General features: G+C 42.5%; 1 protein-coding gene across 5 annotated transcripts in view; it reads right to left on the reverse strand.

Moving 5' to 3' along the window:
* ITGA9 (integrin subunit alpha 9) overlaps positions 1 to 27,733 on the reverse strand; it is a 226,393-nt gene that overhangs the window by 15,589 nt on the left and 183,071 nt on the right. For 3 of the 5 annotated variants that reach the window (XM_064667569.1, XM_064667551.1, XM_064667536.1), the window contains 4 exons: positions 15,824 to 15,949; positions 15,223 to 15,342; positions 13,378 to 13,479; positions 2,118 to 2,237 (listed from right to left, as the gene is read on the reverse strand). In XM_064667569.1, the coding sequence (XP_064523639.1) occupies positions 2,118 to 2,237; positions 13,378 to 13,479; positions 15,223 to 15,342; positions 15,824 to 15,949 (468 nt within the window). Of the gene's footprint in view, positions 1 to 2,117; positions 2,238 to 6,116; positions 6,265 to 11,109; positions 11,504 to 13,377; positions 13,480 to 15,222; positions 15,343 to 15,823; positions 15,950 to 27,733 lie in introns of those variants that run through there. The other 2 variants (XM_064667545.1, XM_064667559.1) reach the window with 2 other exon arrangements.

Consider the following 27,733-nt stretch of genomic DNA (forward strand, 5'->3'; position numbering starts at 1 on the left):
CCTCTCCCCTGAGGTGCATAGGGACATAAAATTATGGCACAAAACCTCTTTGGATTTCAACGTAGGGGAGGAATACATGTATACATATATACATACATATATATGCACATATATACATATATATATACACACATCTATATACACATATGCACATACACACACACGCACATATATATACAATCATAGAATCATTATAGCTGAAAAAGACCTCCAAGATTATTGAGTCCTTTGACCAATCACCACCTGATACTAGCAGCTACACAATTTTAATCACTTTTCTCTACAACAAAATCCTAAATTATTGAATCCTTTACTAATCATGCAACTCTATGGATAAAGCACTGGAGTACAGCTGGCAAAGCCTGACTTATCTCTAACACAGACTCTGACCAAGGCATCTCACCTTTCTTCACCTCAGCACATCTGCATGCAAAAAGGGCTATGTAAACCTGGTGTTAGTTGCTTGGAATAGTTACTGTTACTTGGAATCTCTCAAAATTTCTCAAAGCTTTCATTCAACAAAATGGCAGCTTCTTCACTGAATGATCTCTATAAAATTTAAAAGAGCTCAAGTCTCAAGATTAACCCAGGAAGCAAAGGACTGTATTAACTCTAGTAGAGACTAAGAATTGAACTTGCGCGAGTTTCTCCTGGAGACTCACAGTGAAAGGTGATATTCTTCTTATCTTGCACATTTTCAAACATGCCTTCTTATGACAGGAAATGAGCCATATGAAATCAGCAGCAGTAACTCCTTTTTCAAATTGTGTCATTGAGACATAAACCCTGGGTCTCTTCCAATCTCACATTTTTCCATTCTCATGGTTATTCTCCCTTCTTAATTTCACTGACTTTTTTTTTCCTTTAACTCTTTCTGCCACAGAAAGCAAAAGCATTTCCTAGATGCCAGAAAAACAGAAGTTATGAGATATTCTAGACTGTGGTCAAACATTGTTTTTGAAATGGAAAGCACAGTCAATTTTAACCTGGCCAGTATATGCTTAAAAATCTTCAAAACTGACTTTAAAAATACTTTAAATCTATAACTCATATAAAATTTATATATTATATGAAGTAGCTTTATAATCCATAACGCAACTATACACACAACTATATAATCTATAATAAGAATTGCATGGCTAGTTTTTGGCCCAGGTTTGTAAATCCATTTTACAGCCTGATGACCTGCAGCGATATGTCCTTTTGCAGCACACTGGGCCTGTGACCTCCAGTCCCAACATAGCCGGCTAGCAGAGCCTGCAGTACACGTGCTGCTAAACAGTGTGAGTCAGACTGCTGGACGTTTGCCATGGGAAGCAAAATAGTGCTGGACATGTTCCCATGTGTGCATTTGAGATTTACTTCCCTCAAAGGCAGTCCCTGACCTTGACTGTGGTCTTTTAAGTTTATGGATTGGTAGCAGGGAACTGAGGAATTAAAACACTTGAAGTTCCTTCCCCTTCATATTTACCACACAAGATGGCTGCTGCCAACTATCAGGATCAGCCCACTTTTACCCTGTAACAGTGTCTGGGGTAAAAGAGCTGTATCCTATAAGAGACAGTGGGAAGGCTGTCTTTTAACAGGTCCAGGTGCTTCTTCCTCTGGTAACTAACTGATCTGGAACTCCTTGTGTGAAGGATGTGAAGCATTTACTGCTGGAAACTCCTCTCCCCAGGGCATCTACCTCTGGAAAACAGTAGCTACCATCTGATTTTTCCTAGACATGCACCCAATTTTTTTGCTGGTCAAGCAAAGTTGACACAATTTTCAGGAAATCCTGCTGAAATCAGTGAGCCTCAGTCATCAGAAAACCATAGAAATGCGAAGTACCTAAGAGAAATATAACAGCAGATTTCTAAGAGGGACACTCTGTTGTCCTGAAATGGTATCAAAAGTTTCAACTTTTAATAACCAGGTTCTAAAAACCCCCACTTTTTCACTTCTTCTGTACATCATGAATCCCTCCCTGTCCCTCATGAAAGTTTGTATATGAAATTGTTTTTACTGACTAATTATTCAGTTCCTAAAGCAAATAGATGTTAAAAATACAAGGATAAATTTAAGGTTTTTTTCTGGGACTAGCTTTGGTGCTTATGTCGCATCTGTTGCCTTACCTTCCATAAGAGCACAGCAAGCAATAGGAAGATGAGAATTCCCACCAGCAAACTGATGGCAATGATCCATCCGACAACATATCCACGAGGCTCCAGATTGTGCAAAGCCTCAAAGACCACCTACAAAGCAATTAGAAAAAGATATTTTTATGACTAGAAGTTGTATTGTTTTCTCTTGTACTCATCTTATGAGACACTGCACCATGGCCTCCCTGATCATATTTCATCTGTCAAACAAATATGGAATGCATTTAGTGCTCTCCATCTATTTTTCACAAGGGATTTAAAGCTTTCAAGTGGACTTTGAGTAGCCATGTTTTAGATCCAAAGAATATCAGCTTCCACTCCAAAATAACACCTACCCTGTCAATCCCCAAGCCCAGACACTGAGCTTGTTTTGGTGCTGGGCCACCAAGGTGCACAAAGTTTTGCATGAAAAACTCCATCCTTTGGATTGGCAGGGATTGCTATGACATCTTGCACATTTTGTCTTACTCACCACGTTCCGGTCCTGCCAAATACCCTGATGCTTCACATGAAATGCTTGTGATGAGCTGGCTAACCTTTTTTTCACAAAAAAATTTGGACAACTCATACATTCCTATTAAATACAAATCATTCCTGCTCTGCTTCACAGGACACATTGTGTGAAAGAGGCAAGGGCATGTGCAGTCATAGGTTCTTCTGGGAACGCAGATTCCTCTCCTCTCCTCTCTCCTCTCCTCTCTCCTCTCCTCTCTCCTCTCCTCTCTCCTCTCCTCTCCTCTCCTCTCCTCTCTCCTCTCTCCTCTCCTCTCCTCTCTCCTCTCCTCCCCTCCCCTCCCCTCCCCTCCCCTCCCCTCCCCTCCCCTCCCCTCCCCTCCCCTCCCCTCCCCTCCCCTCCCCTCCCCTCCCCTCCGCTCCCCTCCCCTCCCCTCCCCTCCCCTCCCCTCCCCTCCCCTCCTCTCCCCTCCCCTCCCCTCCCCTCCCCTCCCCTCCCCTCTCTCCTCTCCTCTCCTCTCCTCTCCTCTCCTCTCCTCTCCTCTCCTCTCCTCTCCTCTCCTCTCCTCTCCTCTCCTCTCCTCTCCTCTCCTCTCCTCTCCTCTCCTCTCCTCTCCTCTCCTCTCCTCTCCTCTCCTCTCCTCTCCTCTCCTCTCCGAACCTCTCCTCTCCTCTCCTCTCCGAACCTCTCCTCTCCGAACCTCTCCTCTCCGAACCTCTCCTCTCCGAACCTCTCCTCTCCTCTCCTCTCCTCTCCTCTCCTCTCCTCTCCTCTCCTCTCCTCTCCTCTCCTCTCCTCTCCGAACCTCTCCTCTCCGAACCTCTCCTCTCCGAACCTCTCCTCTCCGAACCTCTCCTCTCCTCTCCGAACCTCTCTGAACCGAACCTCTCCTCTCCGAACCTCTCCTCTCCTCTCCGAACCTCTCCGAACCGAACCTCTCCTCTCCGAACCTCTCCTCTCCTCTCCGAACCTCTCCGAACCGAACCTCTCCGAACCTCTCCTCTCCTCTCCGAACCTCTCCGAACCGAACCTCTCCGAACCTCTCCTCTCCTCTCCGAACCTCTCCTCTCCGAACCTCTCCTCTCCGAACCTCTCCTCTCCGAACCTCTCCGAACCGAACCTCTCCGAACCTCTCCGAACCTCTCCGAACCTCTCCGAACCTCTCCTCTCCGAACCTCTCCTCTCCAAACCTCTCCGAACCTCTCCGAACCTCTCCGAACCTCTCCTCTCCGAACCTCTCCTCTCCGAACCTCTCCTCTCTGAACCTCTCCTCTCCTCTCTAGTATGTATGGCAGAGAAATACAGCCAACAGAGATCCTTCCTTTACCATCTGTCTTAAGAAGAAAATGGGAGCAAATTATATTATTCCTATACCCTATGTGAATTTTCAGTCTCTTATTTCAATCAAAACCAGTGCCTTAGTGGAAAACTCAAAAACAGCTCTCCTCAGTGAGGGTTATTTCTATGTTAAAGTTTGCAATTTAATATCCAACAAATGCAGAGAGGCAGCAGGGACTTTTTAGAGGTAATACATTTGGTTAGTCTGGCTTTGTTTTACAAAATGAAGTAGTTAGCTTTTCTTCCTCCTCCACAAACCACTTTCATCATCTTTGCTTAAAAATGTCAAAACCATTTTGTAGACATGAATTGTTAAATTAAAAAAAAAATTATTTGTTAAAAGTGAGTGAAAATCCAGGAGTTGCAGTCACATACAATTACACAACCCCAAGATACACATCTTTAAGAGGCTAATGAAAGACCCATTAGATACATTCACTCACTGCCGACCCTGTTCAAACAGTTTCATTTATGAGACAGCACAGGGAATGCAATACCATGCAACTCATATGAATGTTGAAGGTGGGCATTCAGGAAAAGGCTGCAAAAGGAAGGAGATGGCAGCACTGGTACAGGGGCCAAAGAGGCCCTCAGTTCTCCAACCCTGCCCGTTTCCAAGCCTCAGAGAAAGCCATGGGGATCCTGAGTGAGTGCAGGCAACAGACCTGCTTTGAGTGGTAGACGGGATAGGACAGCCTCCCGAGATCCCACTAATGAACATTTCTGTTTCTGTAAGCATCCTCAGCAAACAGACACAAAAATTACAGCTACAGATGAGAGAAAGCGGGTGAGAAGGGCTATATTTTGTCAAGGTGTTCCCATAAAGAAGTAGTCAGAGATCCTTCATCTCAGTTTCACAGGTTAAAGCTGATTAAGACCAGTTTTTCTGGAGGAGGAATTTGAACATTAGCTGATTTACACACACCGCTTTTTTCTATCAGTGAGATGTTATCAGGCATTTCACAGAATCACAGAATGGGTAAAGTTGGAAGGGACCAAAGTGGGTCATCTGGTCCAACCTCCCTGCTCAAGCAGGGTCATCCCAGACCACATTGTACACAATTACATCCAGATGGTACCGGAATCTCTCCAGTGAGGGACACTCCACAACCTCTCTGGGCAATCTGTTCCAGTGCTCAGTCACCTGCATAGTAAAGAACTTCTTCCTCAGATTCAGGTGGAACTTGCTGTGCACCAGTTTCTGCCCGTTGCCTCCTGTCCCATTGTTCTGCACCACCGAGCAGAACCTGGTCCATTCCCTTGACATCTTCCCTTCAGATACTTACAGACACTGATTAGGTCCTCTTTCAGTCATCTCTTCTTGAGACTAAATAGGCCCAGTTCCCTCAGCCTACACTCATAAGAGAGATGCTCCAGTGCCTTAATCATCTTCACTGCCCTTCACTGCAACTGCCCCAGGAGCTTCACATCTCTGTTGTACTACGGAGCCCAGAAGTGGACATTAAACCAAATGTGGCCTCACCTGGGCTGAGTAGATGGCCAGGATCACCTCCCTCGCGATCTGACAATTAGGAAGACCTAATGCACCCCAAGATACCACTGTCCACAAGGAAACAGTGCTGGTTCATGGACAGCTTGTTGTCCCCCAGGACTCCCAGGTCCTTCTAAGCAGAGCTGTTTTCCAGCAGGTCAGCTGTCAGACTGTACTGTTGCATAGGGTTATTCCTCCCCAGGTGCAGGACCCTGCATTTACCTTTTTTGAAATTCAGACAGTTCTTCTCTGCCCATCTCTCCAACCCATTAAGGTTCTTTTGAAGGGCTGTGCAACCCTCTGGGGTATCGTTCACTTCTTCCAGCTTTGTGTTGGCAGTGAACCTGCTGAGGAGGTATCTGTCCCTTCATCCAAGTCACTGATGAGCAAGTTAAACAATACTGGACCCAGTACTGAACTTCAGGGACCCCACTAGTGACAGACCTCCAACTAGACCTTGTGCCACACATTATGACCCTCTGGGATCTGCTCTTCAGCAAGTTCTTAATTCACCTCACTGTCTACTCATCCAGTCCACACTTCCTGAGTTTGCCTATGAGGATGTTGTGAGAGACAAGTGTCAAAAGCCTTGCTAAGTCAATGCAGACAATATCCTCTTCTCTCCCCTCATCCATCCAAGTAGTTGTCTCATTGTAGAAGGCAATCAGGTTGGTCAAGCATGATTTACCTTTAGTGAATCCATGCTGACTACTCCTGATCACCTTCTTTTCCTCCATGTGGATAGAGATGGCCTCCAGAATGAGGTGCTCCATCATCTTTCCAGGAACTGAGGTGAGTCTGGCTAGCTGGTAGTTCCCTGGGTCCTCCTTCTTGCCCTTTTGGAAGACCAGAGTGACATTTGCTTTTTTCCAGTCCTCAGGCACCTCTCCTGATGGCCACAACCTTTCAAAGATGATTGTGAGCAGCCTTGCTATGGTGTCATGACAATGACACTTGAAAATATAGCAAATGGACACAAACTAAGCTCTACATATACAGCATTATCCAAAAATATTCCCATAACTAGTATCACAATGCTCAAAATAGTTTTTGAACATGGACCAGTTCTTAAACCAAAAAAAAGAATAATTTTAGCATTTCAGATATTAGCACAAAGCCTTTCTTTTCAGATATTAGCATCAAGACATTTTGCAGAACTGAGAGTTTCCTAAGCCGCAGAGTCTCCCTCACAGTCAGTGTAAGGGAAATACAGGAGAGAGAGATCAAACTCAAACCTTGTGCCTTCCTCCTATTTCTGATGCAGCTTGGAAAGATGATCTGATGTGGCAGTCCATTTTTCACACACACTAAGGTTAGAATCCATCTTATGGACACAAGTCTGATGACTATTTCTTAGATGACAAGGCCCTAATGTTATTTTCCTGACTCTAAAAAAAACCTGAAACTCCTTACATTTTAAGTAACTTCAATGAAGAGACCTTTCAAACAGTCCCTGGATGCAAAGTGAGGTGGTGCCTTCTCTCCACTACTCAGAGAGTAAATGTTAACGTATCACAACCTCCAGCAAAATAGACCTGTACACACTGTATGATGTCAAAAGACAGAGTCAGGAATAGCTGCAGAGATAAAATCATACATAATCTCTGCATCAAGAGCTCCACATTTTAGGTTTGAAGCACACTGGCTAGAATAGCTTGGCTGTAGCTTTTGCAGTCACAGCTTGAGCTACAAGGGTAGAACAACAACAGCTTCTTATCTATCTGGTTTCTTATAGCAGTCTGGAATCAATATACATGCATTAAAAGAACCCATTCATGGTTTGGAGAGAAACAGGGATGTTGTGCATACTAATATCCCTAGCTGTCTTAAGCCCTCAAAATCTGCCTGCACTAATACTCAGTCACTGCAATAAGTTTTGGTGAGGAAGGTACCAACAACAAAAAACCCAAGCCAAATCCCAGTCAAATCAGACTGCACAGACAGTGTATATTGCATCTCTGGAGTATCAGAAGGAAGCCAGTACAGTCAGCAGTGGGAGGCCAGGGAAGCAAGTCATCCCTAGTGGGAAGGTTGGAGGCAGAGGGTGATGGTACTAAAGAGAAGCATGTCATCCACCACCCGCCACTTGACCTGCTGGTCATTGTGCAGTCTCTGAAAGCTGATCTTGAGCACATTTTGAATTCCTCATCTTGTCCACCCCAGCAGCAAAACCCCTACAGAGTGGCCAACATGTTGGAGAACACAAGGCAGTTCCCAGCTCAAGGCAGTCCTGACCTATAGAGAAGACAGGAGTAATAAGAGTAACTGATGCAGAAAATAAGGGGGGTGGAGTTGGGAAAGCATCCCAGAGAGGGCAGTAGGGACAGCAGCTATCTGGTTCACAGGAAGCACATGCAATGGTCATTAGAGTGAATTAGAGGGTTTTTTTCAGACTCCAATGAAACGCCAGGGAAAGGCCATGAAAAAGACTTGTCTTGACGACGTACAAGGAGTTTCAGTTTCATATTTATCTTTTGCATTGCACACTGTACATGTGGGATCTGAAAGCAGGGATGCCCAGGAGGCAGTGCAGCTTGCCATTTAGCTGTATGTAGCTTGTACCTCAGTCAGGTTTCACACAACAAAACTGGCCTTCTGGAAAATAACTGAGATCTGCATGCAACCACTGATTTCTGAAATGCTGAAACCAGAAGGACAAGGGCACCTACCAGTTCATCTTCTACCCGTGCCAAACACTCGCTATATCCTGATGGCTATATCTTAGTGAATAAATTAAAAGAATCAGAATTTTTTTTTTAGTGCTTCTAAAACATCCTATTTCACTAAAGTGTGTAGGCAAGAAGAAATTGACTGAGTAGGAATTTTTGAAAATATTTGAAGTTCATACTGTGCCAAAGTCCTTTGCAGAATAGGCACACACTACTGCACTGGGACTCAGAAAGACAAGAAACATACTTCATCAAAATCTTGTTAAAAATACATAATTGAAAATTTTTCATTTCTTTTTGCTTATGTACATGAAATTAATTTTATGCATTTGCATTATGAACCACAGAACTATGGTTTATAAAAAAAATGCTATTTTATTTCTGTATTATCACCCAAAATATTTCTGGTTTTTCATACCCCACTGCACTGCTGGTTGACTTTTCCATTTAGGTGCTCTTATACTTGGGGGGACTTCTGCAGTAAAGACACCATTCTCCTACACATCTCTAAATATATGTATATGCATCCCTTATATATTTTATTTATTTAGATATACTAAGAAAAGCATTGCAAGTTCTTGAAAAATACAAACCTGAGGTGTCCCTGCAACATGCTTGTCTTTATCCCTGGGAAATTAACTGTATTTTATTATTATTGTGTATTGTTCTGTTCCTTTACCCAAGTGTGTGTTTCTACCTGTCAGACTGCACTGTAAAGACAAGAAAATCTGTAAAAGGAATGTTACAATAGCAGATGGAAAGGTAAAGCAACAAAATGAAAAATCAAAACATGGCGAAAACAATAAAGCAGCAAATAACCCACTGACGCGAGGTTGCAAAGCTGCTGGAGAAAGCTCTGGCCAGGCATCAAAAAGCTAAGCTGGAGAGCTGGTGCCTTAAAATGCTGAGTGCTTCTAAAAAACAAGAGAGGTTGGTGGTGGATTGCTGAGTGGAAGTAGTATTTCCACATGCATTAAAAAAAATGCTGGGACATCATGAGCACTGTCCAGTACCACAGGCTGCTCCTTCCAACAGACATGGAGAACAGGTCGAAGTTCTCCATGCTGCAGGCAGACAGTTAAACCTTAGGCATGTGAATACACATTTAAATCTCTTTGCGTATAAATATGCATATAAAGATACCTTGCAGGTCTTCACAAGCATAAACTTAATTTTTATGAGTTTTTATTTTTGCTATTGTTCTGCTCCAAAATATATTTGTTTATCATTGCAAACATAAACCTATCTAAATCCTGAGGAAAAAAAAAATCCATGGAGGACAACCGCTTGACTGTGTTGCACTAAACCTGGGGTGATTGCGTTGAAAACGAGAGAAAAGTGAACTCTACCCAGACGGTAGGAAATGTTCAAAGGCTTGATGGAGCATACCTGTACTTAGCTGACAGCACCAGACAGCTATATAGCAGCCTTAAGCTCTACAGGGCACTATGTTGCAGAAGCTGCATGTGTTTTGTCTGGGGATGCCTTTTCATGCATTCAGCTTTGTGTGCACTCACTTTCAAGACAGGAAGAATCAGAGGCATTCAGATGGTTTTGCTGTAGTAAAATCCAACCAATTCTTCCTTCCACACTTCTACAGGAAGTCCTTTTGCTCTTTAAGAGCGCTCCTCCTCCTCCTGTACACAAGCAGTGAGCACAGAATATGGATCCTTGGATCTGGTGTATTTGACTACTGTGGTCTCATGGAGCTTATTGTTGGTTTCACCTCACTCGCAGAGAAGAAGGGAGCCAAACCTTCATGGAAACCCATATGCTGAAGAAAATTAAGCATGCCTTCTGCAAATACCACACCATCAGTTTCAGCCAATATATACTTCTGTTAATACCACTGTCGTCCCAAAGCCAAATCCAAACTTTGCTCACCTTCTTCATGTGATTTGTCCCAAATAAGAGTTCCAGCAGCCTGTTGTAACCAGAGGCAGCATATACAATTCCAAATCACATAAAATCATATCCAAATCTCGAGACGTTATGTCTGAGAATTGCATAAATGCATCTTTTTTTAAAAAATGGGTTCATTTCACAGACAGTCTGCTACCCAACTTAGAGATCTTTACATATGCTTTTGCATCTCCCTTATGAATTGTCTGCTGGAGTTTCTGACAAAGCTGATGTTTATGTGGGTTGTCCAGTGATATTTCTTATACTAGCATCACAAATATCAGTCTTCCTTTTCCGATTGTCTTCTTTTTCCATTTGTCTTCTTTACAGAGAGTTTGCACAGTGATATTGTACAATATATTGTAAAAATGCCCAGTGAAGTAATGACACCTGTTTTTAAAGAACAATTTAAATGTGCTAATAAGTCTACATTTAGCCATAGAGAGCAAAAAGGCCTTTTCTACTTTACCATGATAAAGTGTCTAAGAAAATGTATTTTCATTATTAGGGAACACAAACTCATAGGAAGTTCATGCAGAACTGTTCAGAAGGAACTGCTATCCAAATGAATGTGGTAGCAGTCCATGGTCAATGAAGAGTATGGGATGAACTTTAAAAGGGAAGGGAGGAGTACGAACAAAGACATTTTCTTTCTCCTATCTGTATTTCCAGCTGCATAGTTGTGGCTTGCAACAAGTACTATTCCCTTCTGCATTCCACAAGAAGAGAACAGGGGAAAATGAGTACCTTGAGCCAAACCACCTCTTAAATTTTTGCCTGAACATGACTCTATCCAAAACATACAGCAATGGTGAAGCCAACAGACATATGGAAATAGCATAAAGGAGAGAGCAAATGGCACTCACATGAGAAAAGACTTGAAACTACAAATTGATGTTACATGCCTACAATATGTCAAGGATGCTCGTTTACAGCTAGGGCTTCCCAGGACTTAGAAGCAATCTCTTATTTGAAGATTAATATAGCTTCCCAGCACACACACTGCACTGCATAATTGATGCAACTCAAGACTTGCTGAAAGGCTTTCTGGGAACAGGCAAAGGACAATTTCTTTTTTTTTTTCCTTTTTTTTTCTTCAAGCATTAGATAACAATGAAATACAACAGAGCTTGCATTCCTAGATAAAAGCATTTCTAAATTTTGAATATTAAATAACAGTAATCCCACACATTTTACATTGTACCTATCATTCTGAGAGATTCTAAAAACCTTTGCAGATGAAAATATTTGGCATAGATATATTCTATATTCTTCTATTTCAGCTGGGGCATGGGTGTCACAGTCATATGTTATTCAGTCATTAATGAAATTCTGCCATACAATTGCAAGATTTGCTCTGTGCAACCTGCAGAACTAAAGAGAGATCAAGCAACGATCAGCGCTGCAGGTCACTTATAAGGCACATTCCCAGCAAAGGCTAGCTATGTTTTTCATTTCAGCTGCCAAGTCTATTCTTTAATGCACTTTAGAATGGTCCAGAAACCTGACAAAGAAAGCAAAACAGAATGGGGAAAATGAGGTCCTGTCATATAAAATAATTCCTTTTTCTGACAGGTCTAATAAAATCAAAAGTTAAAACTAGGGTTACAGACATGATTGTTGAGGAATACATCTGGTGCAGGTAGCTCAGTTTGCAAGCTGCAAATTGAGATGCAGATTGAAATGCGGATTGAGCTCTGGGTGGGAGCCTGAGACAAGAGGCTGTGAACCCTATGGTAAATGAAGAGTAGGAAGATGGGTGGTGCCAGCCAGGTACATGGACACTGAGAGACATAGCAGTGAACTACCTACCTTTTGGATAACAAAAGGCAGGAAGATCAGTAGAGCCAATCAGGTGGATGCACACTGGGAGACACAGCAAGAGTAGAGGACTCAGGAGGAAGAGGGTGTCCTGCATGCACCTTGGACTGCGAGCAGATAAAAGCTCAGCAATTCCTTGGTTGGGAGTCCTCCTTGGAGGTGCCCAGCTCAGATTGTTTCTGTGTTACCGCACCACAAATTAATTGCTTTATGTAACTAGACATCTGAGACTCTGCTATGGGAAATCTGGGGTCAAACCACTAAGGAAACCTCTTCTGACTGTGTGTGAGTGGAGTTTGTAGGGAGTCAAGCAGGGCACCTGTTGGCTCAGCTGGAGTTGCCCACTGTGAAAGGGCTTTGGTACCAGCAGTGAAAGTCTCTGGTGTTGGGAGTGTGACGGCCAGAGTCTTGTGAATGGTCAGACTGGGAAGTTTCCTTAACACGGTGGAGAAGATGGACATTATAGTGGTGTCTCTACTTTCCAATTTAAAGTAGCAAGAAGATGCGGGCCTCATTTGCCTATGGGGTTTTAAATCCAGTATCTCTGAGATGAGTGCTTTAATTTGGGGTGTCAGTGTCTTCCAAAAGTGCATTGAACTCAATGCTCTCATACCGAGATCTCAATGTCACTCACTTAAAATGGAGGCAATAAGAGAGTGGTTGTACAGGCTGGTGGAGACAACATCCACTAGGGAGAGAAGGATAACTGAGAATAGGGATCATGTTCTGAAAATAAACAGCAAGAACAAAAATAGAAAGTAGTCCAGATTACCTCTGATCCTCATATGAGAGAGGAATAAGAAATGAAATTTTAAAATTTCACTAGGCAAAAATTAAGCCGAATTTGGGTGTGGCCTCCTGGTCAATCTTCACGTTGTAAGTATTACACAATTTGGTAGTAGTAAACCAAAGCCATTACCCCTCCTTTTCCAGTAGATCAGCCAGTAAACATCTTACAGTACAATTTTACTTACAGACAAAACTATAAAGTGAATTTACCTTGACCTTTGATATTTCACCTTCAATTTTCAATCCACCTCCATGCCGATCAATACAAAATGTGGTATCAGCTCATACTTCATTTTTATCAGCTCAGCACAATGGAAGAGTTAAATGTATCACTGAAAGTTTAGACATCCTTGTCCATTTTCACAGCTCCCAAAATATCATTAACACTTCTAAATATTTTATTCTGGCACATGTGAAAAGACATTGTTGGGCTTTCAAGTCTCTGCTAGGTTTTCAAGGAAAATCTGAATTAGGTTAACCCTAAAACAGGAAGCTAAAACTGATTTTTGCATGAATACCTCAAATTAAACTTTTAGCTTGTACAACACAGATCCCTCTGGTTCCATATAACGTCACTCACTCTGATGACACAGTTATCACAGAGAGCAAAACCAAAGAAGCACAGTTCACAGCACTGTAAGTCTAGCCAAACAAAGTCTGGGCTGGCCCAGACCAAGCCTAGCCACAAATTCCAGTTTGTATAGAGCTCTCAGTGATCTCCAGCCTACTCAGATAAGGAAACCTTTCTCTTCAGGTTTATTTACTTACTGATTTTTCTTGTGGGCTCCCACTCGGCACCTCCACTACTCTGAGGTCACCATCCATCCTCAACCTTGCCCTTGTGACAAACTGGATGACCGAGGAACTGTCCTGAGAAGTAAAAAAAGGAAGAATTAGATTTAAGGGTGCAAAACAACAACACTAACAAAAGCACCAATCCCCCCGCCAAAAAAAACAAAACAAAACAAAACAAAAACAAACCATCAAAATTTGCCAGTGTAATAAAAACATCTAGACAAAGCTTAGTAGAGGTTAGGTTGACAGTTAAACACTAGCCTGGTTAAAACGCTGCTTTGAAAAAATATTCCTAATGCTCATAACAGACAGACATAACTGAGCACAATATTTCAGAATAAAACAAAATCAGGTATGTTGGACTTTAAACACATACTTTGTATTTGGTTTGTTCATGTTTTCCACATCTACCAAAAAAACAAGACAGAATATTGCCAATAACACAGGTAGGCTCAATATTAACCATGAAAAAAAGCTCTGAATTGTTTTTCAATTGAACAGAAAAATGATATACAAAATCTGGGACAAAATCTAATATAACCCAAGGGAAAAACTTCTTAATTATTTAAATCTGTACATAGCAGATATCTTAAATATTTACTGTACATCTCGTCTTATTGATATATATTTCTGCCATGAAATGCATGGTGCATTTTGACAGGCACATTTCAGTAAGATGCCATTTCAACTTATAGGTTAGTCATTTGTATGCAGTTCACCCTGGGAAGGGTAGGTGGTAAGTAGCAAATGGCACTCATTGGTGATACTGACCCAAACACATGTGTAAACACTGTACATCTTTTAAAGGGTTGTTGCTAATAGTAATCTTGCAAGGCACCCAGCAGATGGGGTGAATCCTGGCTATTCCCAAGCCTCAATTTTCCAGAAGCATATTTCGTGTGCACTCAGTTACTTGTTTACATATTTCAGCATTTCTATAAGCATGTAACAAATACCTGAAATTTCTGGCCTTGCCTGTATTTCCTATTTTCAAATACAAACAAACATTAATAGACTCGTTGGTTTCAATTGGAAAAGCTCAGGGCGATAATTACTTTAGCAACTGTTTTCTAATTAGGGCACTCTCTGATGCTTTTAATCTAGCATTTATCAAAGACAGGTTTATTTTAGTAGGCTCATGTTATCAGCCTTCTCCTCTGGTTATCTTAAACCCTCATAATCTTATAGCATCTTGCCACAATTAGAGAGTCGGTATTTTTGTAAGTAAAGGAAAAGAGGTCAAAATGTAGTAAATCACTAAGAATTTAGGATTTGTTGTCTCATTCAGTGTCTTCAGAGAAGACAGAAATTAAGTTGCAATCATTTGTTTCGTGTCATAAACATCAAGCTCAGTATTAATACATTCATGATGCATATTCTTTGAATAATAATAATTTGAAGTAAAAATGACACAAAACTACCATCTCTGTTTACATAGAAAGAATGATACATAGCTGGTCATAGTTTATATTCACTTACTCTGCCTTTCGTTTTTCAGAATGAAAACCTTCAGAAATCAATTCAACTTTCAGAAGTCTCTAGCCTTAACACCACACCCCAACGATTAGGGGACTCATTTGTTATTTCTCAATATATAAATTTCTGAACTTAATTTATTCCTATCTTAATGTGTAATGGGTAAGAACTAGGATTAACACCTCCATACACACTGTTGATAAATAGATTTGTTTTCCTTGATGCCATAATATTTTTTTAACACACTAGTAAAGAGAGGAAGAAATTCAAGTTTTGAGTTCACTGGCACACATAAGCACACTTAAGTTGGTATTTAAGACAACCTACAAGGGAAGCACGCACCTTCTTGAGTATCTCAGTATTCAGCAGCATGTAGATACTTATATCACAGGACTCTGCTTTGGGTAGTGAGCTTAAGTTGCAGTGTATAATTAAGCAGGACCTGCCTGGTCTTTCACAGTCCTGTAGGAAATATGGAAAACGCCATTAGGCGATGGAGGTAAAAATTCAATGACAAATTGTGTGACAGCAAATACAGCAGAAAATTAGGTATATAGTAAACTGCCAGAATACAGCACTCTTACACTGAAATATCAGAAACTTTCAAGACCTGAAGACAGCTGAATACAGAGACCTGAATGAAAGCAAGCCAGCTAATAAAATTCAGCCCTCTACAGAGGTGCTGAGCCAGGCAAGCACCCTGGAAGGGGCAGGGCCACTGCTGCACATCAGCCCTCTGTGTGGATCAGGCACCAAGTACAGTGCCTCACTGCCCCCATGTGCCTTTGACAGAACAGGGGAGCGAAGGTTCTGGTGACCAACTGTGTTATATATTCAGCAAAGTGTTGCTCTACAGTGAACAATCTGCTTCAGATCTTCATGCCAAGCCATGCAAAATCGTTTGTAGAATATGCTGTATGTCATAAGTGGTGCCATTTCTTACCAATACTTTTCTGCCAGACTTTGTGAAAAAAGCAAATATTGTGTGGAAAATATTTTCATTCTCTTGAGGAACAACACATGGGCTGTGGTTTCTGTGGAAAGAACAGCTTCCTTTGTCCTGGCCAACCTGCATGCACAATTATAAATCACAATTATTATTCTGAATTAAGCTAAATTATATGAGAAGGTGGGATTAGCCTGTCCATAAAAATACACCTATATGTGAGCTATATGTCTGGCCTACCATTAATTGCCAAAGGAGAAAAATAACCACTTTGGGAGTCAAATAAGCCCAAAGAAAATATCGGAAGTAAGCCAGACAAACCATGCTTTGGAAATGCTTTGACTGGATAGGACATGAACATATCTAACCTAGCTCACATGTAGGTGTCTCTGTTCTACATGTCTGAAGATAGAGACAGGAGAAAAATCCCAGCAAAATATATAAAACCACCTCATAGCATTTTAAGTCAACGGTGTTACCTTTGTATTACCTTCTTTGTAACTGTGTTTATTTGATGTTTTGGCCAACTCAACTGTTTCCCTGCTTATATCAGAACTAATGAGATAAATGACATCTTCCTCTAAATGCTCAAACCTAGACACTCTTTCACCTTCAGCAGAAATACACAAAGATAAACTTTTTGGATCATTAGCGTTTTCACTTGTCCAGTAAAGCAGATGAAATGTACCAAGCTCTGTTAAAATGAGTTTCAGTTAAGATAACCTTGTTCTAGAAAACCCTTCTCAGTTTTTGCAGCTTATAAATATTCACTGAGGAAAATCTACCAGAATTTAATAAAAAGGATGACAACAAAGTATCAGCAAATTCATCCTGCTGCCATCCTTAAAACTTACAAGAGTGTGTCTTGGTTTGAGCTGCCCCCCCTTGGAGCTGGGGAGCCTAGAGGTGATTGGTCCCAGGAGACCAATCCCCCCCTGAGGGACCAATCAGAGCTGTTCTTTTTCGCTCCTGTGAAAATTAGATATCAACAACAGCGGGAAGTTGTTGGCAGAGTGTGTGAGAGCATGTAAGAGAGAGAGAGAGAGAGAGGGAGAAGCTGGAGGGGTGGATGGGCCCCTCCCTCCCCGAACCCGGGGGATGCCCTGTGCCCCAGTGGCCCTGGCTTGGCCAGGGCTGGAGGCACCATGTAGGAGTGTTCTGTGTGTAAGAGAGAATCAGAGACATGAGGGGTGGCCAGGGGAGCCTCTGAACCAGAGGGGCCCTCGGGCCTCCTTGACCTTGCTTCAACTAGGGCTAGGGTGGTTCCCTCGCCGGTTCTTCCCCTCCACTGCACAGAAGAAGCAGACAGAGTGGACTCGGAGGCCAGTCAGGAGAGTTGCAGTTCCCTGTTTCCCTGGCAGGCATGCTCGGTACTGGAGCCGAGCCAAGAGAGGGGCCAGAGAGGCTCGGTTGCTGGGAGAAACAGTTGCGATTCATTGCAACAGTTGGAAGAACTCCAGGTAGAAATTGGACATGGGCCAGAGAGGGCTTGGAGGTGCTCTACGTTGGGTTTGGACATGGACTACCGAAACTGGAAGCTGTAGCAGCTAAAGAAGAGTGAGAGAGCCAAACAAGCAGGTTTTTCCTGGGTAAGGACTTTAAAACTATTTGGGATAAAAAGAACTGAGCAGAGACCCAGAGCCTGCAACCTGGAGGGTGAGAGCAGAACATCTTACCCCTGGGAGGAAACCTTCACGAAACCAGGGAGGAAGGACTCAGAGCTGACTCCCTGGACCTTTCGTGATGAAGATCCTGATGGTGCAAGCTGTTTCCCTTTGCAGCTCAGGATAGGACCTCAGCATGAAGCTAAGGGCTGGTGGTGGTTTCAATCCTTTCTCTGATACCTCAGTGAGAGAGAGACTTTTCACTATCGCTCTGAAGACTTCTCCTGAACTGATGTGGGAGGGTCCAAGGAGTGGTAGAAGCTGTGTTAATATTGTGTATATAATTGTTTTTTAGTTTGTATAGTATTTATTTTGTATAGTAATAAATTGTATATATTCCCTTCCCCTATACTGAGTTGTGCCTGCCTGAAAACTTCTCTTTGGTGTTGAGGTAAACTGGGGGGGGGAGGATTGAAAATTGGAAATTGGATTTTTGAGGGTCTCAAACTGTGACAGAGTGAGAGAGAGGGAGATTTTCCCCATAAACCACCAACTGACATTCTTACACATCCTGCTGTTGACATCCTCACATCCTCTGACAGGATGTACCTTATTCAAATAAAAAACCCTCGAAAGAGGGAGGAAAAGAGTTGTTATAGATATGAAATTGCTGCATGCTCTGAGTCTGATTAGGCATCAAATAGTTAAGTATTGCAAAAAAGAAGCAAACCCCAAAGATCTATCTAGATTTTAAACATTATTTTCCAGATAAGTGATGTCTGTGTCTCTTGGAAAGATGTACCTTTTCTGACCCACAAATTCTTCATAATCTGTTATTTGAAGTATGTGTCCATAACCTGTCTTTACATAATCTGTCCTTACATTCCTAAGAGAGGCACCCACAGTTTACAGTCTCACTGGGATAAACTGAAAATTAAGACTACAATATTCATCATTTGTCCAGATCACCTGAAATGAGTTTTCATTATTTATTGTAGGTAAGAGACTCATAAAGCTCATGGACATTCATTTTCTTTGATCTTTCACATGGAAATTAGATCCATATCAACTTGAAAGGTTTATGTTAACTATGAGTAGCAAAAAGTCAAGATCTATTCAGTACTTGCTCTTTCTTCCTGAAAGTTTAAATTACCAGACACTTGGACAGATGTCATCAGATTCATGCAAGAGATACAGGAAGGACAGTAGGAGTTTCAGCACTATACCAGCTCTTGGTATACTCTCCAAATAGTCCCACTTTACATCCTGTAAAAATATGGTGTAAGAACAAACCAAAGCAGAAATATCTCACAAGACTAAAAGGAATTATCTAGCAGGAAGCAACACAAATATGGTCCTTTCTCCTCTAAATGATTATCTTTTCTTAAACTGAAGGCTGGCATCCTTTTCAAAACATTTTAGCTGAAACAGAGAAAGGTGCCTCCAGAGGACCAACTCTGAACTTGGAAGTACTCTTTCCTTTCTATCAACTACACAGCAATCCTGCATGAGGCGGTTACTAAATTCAGTCCATATTAGGAGGGAAACAGGTAAGAATCAAGCACCTCCTGTTACCTGCAAGGCTTTGGAACAGACCAGCAGGTCACCTGTACCCTGTTTTAGTAGCCAAAGGCAGAGGTTACTTCCTAGAAGCAGACGCTACTACTTGGCCTGCAGAATGTGGGGGAATTCAACCAGCAAGAAATCAAGTCAGACTCATCTGTATGCCTGTGATCAATCAGTGTGTGCTGACAGCCAATAGGCAGGAAAGGACGCAAGGCATCTGAGCAGCACTCTGTTTCTTTTAGCACTCTTGGAAACCACAGAGCCATAAAACTAGGAAAAAATTAACAAAAAACTTTTAAATGAGTGGATCAGGTTGAGGTAGAAGGAAATCCATCCTTTCCAAAGGACTGACCACAGTTGGTTTGGTGGGGTTTTTTTTAGCTATTTTGGTTTATTTTGTTAGGGTAACTGTCAGACACATTTCACATCATCTCTTATTCTCAATTTTACATGCATCAAGGTTCAGTCAACCAGTCAGAAAAAACTAGGGCAACTTTTCAATAAACTGCTTTCAATGAAATATTCAGCTGCAGGAAAACAATCAGGTAAATAAAATCTTAGTATAAAGCTCCAAAATTATGCTGAGACTAAACTGCATCTGTGAAATACAAATCATGATTTGGCCTCATTGTAAGCCTCTTGTTGTTCAAACATTATGCTACCCCAGCCACTTGTTTTTCTCCTTGTGACCAACCTCATAATTTGCTACACAGAGAAAGGAATTTCCGGTAAAGTTTAGGGGCTTTGCATGGGCAAATGCTTCCGATGCAAGAACTGTACAAGTCTTTGAAATGGAGTAGGAAGCCAGGCTTTTTGTCAGACTTAGAGTTTCAGGGTACGTGGCAAACCAGAGCTTTTTGGAAATTTCCATGTGGTCTCAGCAGCCTATAAACAGAAGAGGACTATTCTCCAAAGTGATCTTCCCAGGACCTGGGATTCAACATCTCACAGAAACAGCAGAAAGGATTTTTTTTGAGCAGTGCATAGGATGTGGAAAGAGATGTGCATTGTCTTTGTACTCAGTACAAGGACTATACAGAAGCCACAGAGACATGTCAACATTCAACTCCTAACACAAATAAACAACAAAACTGGGGTGGGGAGAACAGGGACAAAAGGGAGGCTTTATTAAATTCTACTTTAAGATTGCAGATTGGGAAATAAAAACCTGCCCTAAGAGAGGTACCAAGCAGGAGTAGCCTCTTAAGGAGGGACTTCCAAGGAGCTGTGTTGCAGCTGTCTCTGCTGAATGTTGTTTCATCCTGTTTTCCAGAAGCTACTTCAAGTTTTAAGTCCTGAATAAAATCATTTCCAGTCTGGTGCACTGGCAATACAGAATGATGTCCTGTACATGAAGTGTACCTAAAATCTATACTGAGACAAAGGTAGACAAAGTGTACCTTAGTATATAAAGTAGGCCAAAGAAAAAGGTAAATGAGGCTAACTGCCTGGCATCCTCATCACCTGATGTCCATATTACACTCTTTTCTAACTTGCTGTGAGTTTGGTCCTGGGGCCTGAATGTGCTGCAGTCACAAATGAATGGCTGACCTAGCAAATTTTACTGAACAGCTTTACACTGCAGAAAAAAATAGCATAAAAATAATTTCAAAGATCTTAAATTATTTTTTAATTTTTCTCCTCCTCTATATTCAGTAGTCTATGTTGTCACATACAGTCTAGACTACCACACATGTCATGAGTTTTTCTGAGGTGATAGCATAACATTTTTGTAACACAAAAGTAGATACCATTAACTACTGATCCTAGCATTAAACTCCTGGAAAACTTTTCTAATTAAAAAAAAATGTATTTTTTGCAAAGAAATTACATTTTCAGAGTTTCAATTCTAAACTGAAAAATTTGTAAGGGGGTGATATTCTGATAGAAATCAGAACATTTTATAAAAACTTTTCAAAAAAAATTTATAACTTGATATATTTATTATTTGTCTTTGAAGATATTCAAGATGGTGAAAGCATGCTGCATTCTAATATTAACAACTTTCATGTGAGGCAAACCAACACCAAAAACAAAAGTAAAATTTTCCCATGCAAGGTCTTACTGTCAATGGTTTCTTTTTACCAGGCTGTCCATGTGTAAGGATGCTACCATTTTCTGGCAGTCTTGTCACAGACTGCAAAACACCTAAGATCAACACACACATCATGTGTATTGTTTTTTTCTAGTTTTTATCTCAAGTTCAAAGGCATTTTTGTCAAACTGCTCAATCCCAAGGTAAATAAAGGAAAAAAAAAAATAATTCTGATATTCTCACTGTGGAATATCAGAGTGACTAAAGCCAGCACGGCCTGCACTCTGATCTCACCCACATTCCTGAACATCATTGGATGTCAGAATAGTCATCGACATTTCTCAATAACAACACACTATTGTCTGGTGCCTCGCTGTGGGAGCCCAACACCAGCTTTCAGCAAAAGGAAACTTGGTAAATTTGAATCATAAACCTTGGAAAACAAGAGCTGACAAACATCTCGTGATCTGAAGAAATTTGGACCCTTGTCCTGAGACCTGTTGATGTGCAACCCTGAGATACAAACCTGGCTCCAAGCAGAATTAAGAAAGGACTTTTTGAGATGATTGTTAAAACCATGTCTAAACCCCTGTAATCCCTCCATCCCCCATGTAATCCTGCTTGAAGAAAAATTAACTATTTGGAAATCGCAGTAAAAGCTTGTGTAACTCCTTAATTAACATAGTTTTTCCCCTTCATTAACATGTCCAGCCTCGATGCCTTTAAAATTGTGTTCTTGCGTTCAAAAAAGCATTCCAGTTTTCCCCATGCTGGAAGGGTTTTAGTTTCATTTTTCAGTCTGCCACTCCTCGCTTAGACACCTAACGTGTGGCACTTGAAAATCACCATCTTTCAGACAGTTTTAGGTGGACATCCAAAATCAAAGGGACAGAAAATCACTACTTGCTCACAAACATATATATATATATATACATATACACATGTATTCTCCTATTGTATTCAACATGTGTGCATGTACACGCAACTTGCATAAACATGAAGAAATATAAGCCAGAACATTTGTACTACTCAGACTGTAAATGGCACCTTGCATAACAGCCCTCTAAATGTCACCATACCTCTACAAAGGCTTATAATTTACTAATCTATCATCATAGCAGAATATCTTTTATGCTGCCTACTCTATCCATTGCAACCCAGACCATACTATGATTCCAAAAATGGCCACACACTCATGGAGACAAGTTAGTCTCTAGCTTTGTTAATTTACTGGAAGTTGCTGTCCCCTTGAAGAGCCTATGAACATGCTTGAGAGACATTTAAATAGGACAGCCTTCACAATGGGTTACTCTGCCAACTTTCTGTTGTCTGCACAAACCACTAAGCTTCTCAGAGGAAAGATATAACCACTGGAGAAAGCATGCACATTACTTCGTGCTTTAAAAATGTTCTATCTGCAACAAGGAAGAAATTACCACAGGATGACTTTAGTGGATTCTGAATATTGGAATCTGTCTGACTTTTGTCTTAAAGAGCACAGGCAAACTCACAAAGCAGCAATGGTTTTTAATGATGTAAGATTATACCACTCTGGAGAAAAAGTGGCAGGAAGGTCATTTCAGAGTAAAACACTCCACACATACTACATCCTAAAAACACTGTAGGATATTTAATAGGGCTGTATGGGAATAGTGTGTTGAATTTATTATGTATACAGGGATCATCTGCTCTGACTTTCCCTGTATGTGTAGGGATTTATGAGAATACTTAGGCTTGGCTTGTCACTCCAACAAGGAGGTACCAGTGCATGGGGGACAATCACCACATATTTCCCTGGAAACACAGAGGATAATCCAAGGAAAAACTTCTTGCCAAGAAGCCAGGTCAGCCACAGGTGGTTGGAGTTCCTAGGAGAAATAATACACCTGCTGCCTCAGAACATTCCTGTTCTGCCAACAGCTCTGTCTTCCACCTTCAGGGTACTTGCAAACATCATTTCTCCTCATCTGTAACTACTCTCAGAACATGACAATTTCTAACAAGCCTTTGGGGCCTTTCAGAAATTTTTGAGATTTGTTAGCAAAAAGTTTAATTTTAGGTCATACTCATCATCATGGCTAGGCTTCGCGAATGAAGATTTGAGAAGGCTCTACCCACATTTGTTGCAGGCACGCTGGTGGCTTATGAGGCCAACACGTGACAGACATATCCGATTGCAAAAGGCACAGCAGAAAGACTCCTTAGATGGTATATTCTGCAAGACACGGTTCTTTCTGCCTTGTCTTTTCTCCTCAAGGGTGATCCTGCGTGCATTCTCAAAGGAGACAGCTGCGTTATAGATGGTATGTCTCCAGGTCTCCCGATTGGAGGCCAGAGTAGACCAGTTATGGTGATCAATATGGCCGAGGCTGAGATGTTGTTTCAGGGAATCCCTGTATCTTTTCTTCGGGGCTCCCCTCTTGCGGCAGCCAGTGGCAAGTTCACCATAAAGCAGGATCTTAGGGAGGCGGTGGTCCTTCATCCTGGAGATGTGCCCTGCCCAACGCAGCTGTGTTCTCAGTAACATGGCCTCAATACTTGTGACTGCTGCTTGCTCTAGAACAGATGTATTGGTCACAAAATCTGACCAGTGGATGTTTAGGATTGTACGGAGGCAGTGTTGATGGAACCGTTCTAGGAGACGCAGGTGGTGGCGGTAGATGACCCATGATTTGGAACCATACAAGAGAGTAGACAGCACTAAGGCTCTGTAAACACTGATCTTGGTGCTTTTCTTCAAGTGTTTATTACGCCATACTCTTTTGTGGAGTTTTCCAAAAGCACTATATGCCTTTGCTAACCTGTTGTCTATCTCTCCATCAATCTTGACATCCGAGGAGATGAGGCTACCTAGGTAATTAAACTGCTGGACTGATTTGAGTTCTGATTGGCCAATGGTTATGTGGGGATGATGGGGGACTTCCTGAGGTGCAGGTTGATGGAGAACTTCTGTCTTCTTTAAGCTGACTTCCAGACCAAAGAGCTCAGCAGCGTCTGCAAAGCAGGATGTTAAACGCTGCAGGGCTGCTTCTGTGTGAGCAACAAGGGCGGCGTCATCTGCATAAAGCAGCTCCCGAACAAGATGGTTTAAGGTCTTAGTGTGGGCCTTCAGTCGCCTTAGAATGAATACACTTCCATCAGAACGATATCGAATGTAGATACCGTCCTGATCATCGAGGTCTGCTGTGGCCCTTTGGAGCATCATGCTAAAGAAGACTGTGAATAGGGTAGGAGCAAGAACGCACCTTGTTTCACACCATTCTTAATTAAAAAGGGCTCAGAAAGTGTGTTGCCATATCTGACTTGGCCGTGCTGATCCTCATGGAGTGAGATGATCATTTTAAGGAACTTGGGGGGACAACCTAAACATTCCAAAATCTCCCACAGACTTTTTCTGCTCACAGTATCAAAAGCCTTGGTGAGGTCAACAAAGGTTACATAAAGACCTTTGTTCTGTTCCCTACACTTCTCTTGCGTTGTCTGAGAACAAATACCATGTCTGTGGTACTTCTGTTGGCTCTGAAACCGCACTGACTTTCAGGTAGGATTCCTTCTGCTATAGTAGGTATTAGTCTGTCCAAGAGTATTCTTGCCAGGATTTTGCCAGCAATGGAGAGCAGAGTAATACCCCAGTAGTTTGAACGGTCTGATTTAACTCCTTTCTTCTTATACAAAGTGATGATGACTGCATCACGAAGGTCTGATGGTAGTTCGCCAAGCTCCCAACAGCACACCACGAACTCGTGAAATTTGGTATGGAGTGCAAGGCTCCCATATTTCCAGATTTCAGGTGGAATTCCATCAACCCCAGCTGCCTTGCCGATTTTCACCTGCTGTACAGCCTTGAGGGTTTCTCCTAAAGTGGGGGCAGTATCCAATTCATATTTTACTGGTTGTTGTGTGATGGACTGAATTGCTGTGTCTTGGACTACACGGTTGGTACTGAAAAGAGTCTGAAAGTGTTCAGACCATCGATTCAGAATGGAGGTTTTATCTGTTAGAAGCGTTTGACCATCAGCGCTGAGTAGAGGGCTTTGTACCTGGTATGTAGGCCCGTATGCTGTTTCCAGGGCCTCATAGAAGCCTTTGTGATCACCTGTATCTGCGCATAATTGAGTTTTTACAGCTAGATCAATCCACCACTTGTTCTGGACGTCACGGAGCTTCTGTTGGAGCTTGCTGCATGCAAGACGAAAAATTGTTTTTCTTGCGTGACAGGAAGGCAGTGCAAGGTGTCCTTGGTGGGTGGTTCTCTTCTTCCTCAACAAGTCCTGGATTTCTTGATTGTTTTTGTCAAACCAGTCCTTGTTCTTCTTGAAGGAGAACCCTAAGGATTCTTTGGAGGATTGCAGGATGCTGTTTTTAATATGGTGCCAAATAGTTTCAGGAGAGGAATCTGCAGAATCTGTGGAATGGTTTTCAAGCCTAGTTTGAAGGTTTGCCTGGAATCTGTCTCTTACTGTGGTTGATTGGAAATTGTTAACTTGGAGTCTTCTCCTTGAGATATTGCTGCTTTTAGGTTTGAATTTGAGATTGAAGTTGAGTTTACAGCACACAAGCCGATGGTCTGTTTGGCATTCTGCACTCGGCATCACGCGGGTATGGCGGACATCGCGGACATCTCTCCGTCGCACCAGGACATAATCGATGAGGTGCCAATGCTTAGATCTGGGGTGCATCCAGGTTGTCTTCAGACTATTTTTCTGCTGGAAGATAGTATTAGTGATGGTGAGCTGTTGCTCTGCACAGAATTCTAGCAGAAGTCAACCATTATCATTGCAGTTTCCAACACCATGCTTGCCTAATATACCTTTCCAGGCTTCAAAATTCTTACCTACTCTGGCGTTGAAATCACCAAGGATAATGATCTTATCATCTGCAGGCATCTTTTGGGTAAGGCGGCGCAGGTCAGCGTAAAATTTATCTTTTTCGGCAGGGTCAGCTTGGAGAGTTGGGGCATATATACTAAAGACGACAACGTGTTGGTTGTTGTGGAGTGGAAGGCATAGGGAGATAATGCGGTCAGAGTAACCTGTTGGCAGATTTTCGAGTTTGGGAAGAACAGAGTTTTTGATCATGAAGCTGACACCTCAGAGATGTTTTTCGGTTCTGGGCTTACCTGACCAAAAGAGTGTATAACCGGCACCATGTTCTCTGAGGCTGCCTTCTTCATGAAGGCGAACTTCACTGAGAGCGGCAATGTTGATGTTGAGACGAGCCAGCTCATGGGCAATTAGGGCAGACCGATGCTCAGGACGTCCGCTATCCGCAGAATCGAGCATGGTTCTGATGTTCCAACATGCTAGAGTTAATTTAGGTACACCTCTGGAGGCAGGTGCATGCCTTTGCCTCTTGATCTTTGTGCGACCGCATTGGAAGAAGATGCCTGTTGGTCTGCGGTTAACCAACCGGGTGAAAGTGGAGATGAGCTTTGTTTAGGCCACCTTTTCTAGGCCCTTCTCCAAGGGGAGCAAGCAGTGCTGTCCTTGAAAAGGCTGCTTGGTCGTTCAGGGTGCTGCCCCAAGAGACTGTCATCTCTGGTCAGTCTCAAATGACCAATATCCTGAACCGCCTGCATGCAGGGTTGGGTCTGCGGCTTCCAGTGCACCTTTCACCTGCTGTTTCGACCCTCGCCCATCACTACAGGACTTTTTGCATGTGGGTAAAGCCTTCAAGCCTGCGCAGTGGATTTTTTAGGTGAGATGCAGTATGCACGGAATTGAACCCACCCTTTAATCCTAAGGTTCATCTGCCAGGGCCGAGCAAGCTTGGACGGTGGCAGTGAGGTCCTCAGGACGTAGGTTTGATTAGAGTGACCTTCTCTTAGATGGATGGCCTTACAGGGCTAAGCGAGCTCCATCTGCCCGGTTTGGGATTAGAGTTGTCCTTCTCCTACGATGACTGCCAGAAGGCTAATGAGCTCATCCTGCCCAAGAATGTATTAAATCTGGTCCTACGTTTTTGACCTGTCTGGCATGGGTGACCCTACCGGAGGCATATACCATATAGTTCGCAACCACATAGGGGTACACAGACTATGTTCCTGTTAGAATGATTTGGGCAAGTTGTTTATTTCCTACTTTATTATCACCTATCTATAAACAAATCTGAGGGAGATACCCAGGAACAACCCTTTGTCCTGTCCACCATTTCAGGATGTAACAGAGCAAAGCAAGTATATCCAGAACATGCGAAACCTGGGCAGTAGCCACAGGTGAACCAAAAACAGACAAAGAAAGCAATCGTTCTGACCCCAGTACCCATCCAAGGCAGGGGTGCCTTTCATGGCCCCAGCCTGGCCTGGACCCCCATTATTTAAAAGAACCCACTATCCACCCTGACCTTATCCTTCTTCCACTGTGTTTCCACATATCTTCAGGTGCACTGCTCACCTGCAACATTTCACACGGGATTGTCCTGCTCTCCCTCCTGCTGGTTGGCGGACCCCCTCGGCACGCTCAACACCCTACCCTAATCCTCCCCATCCCCCCTCCACCCCCCCTCCACCCCCAAACCTGGAACGGCAAACCTTTGTGTGCTCCGAAGCTTCCCTCTCCTCTTTCATGGGGGCGCAGTACCTGCCGGCAAGGCTCCCCTTCTCTCTCCTTTCTCCTGCCATGGCCGTGCCTGAGGGCTCAACCGGCAGCTGAGGCTCCTGGCCGCATGGCACTGGAAGCTCTCTGCAGCCGAGGGTCCCACCCC

The sequence above is a fragment of the Pseudopipra pipra genome, chromosome 1, assembly GCF_036250125.1.
Source record: "Pseudopipra pipra isolate bDixPip1 chromosome 1, bDixPip1.hap1, whole genome shotgun sequence".
NCBI lineage: Eukaryota > Metazoa > Chordata > Aves > Passeriformes > Pipridae > Pseudopipra > Pseudopipra pipra.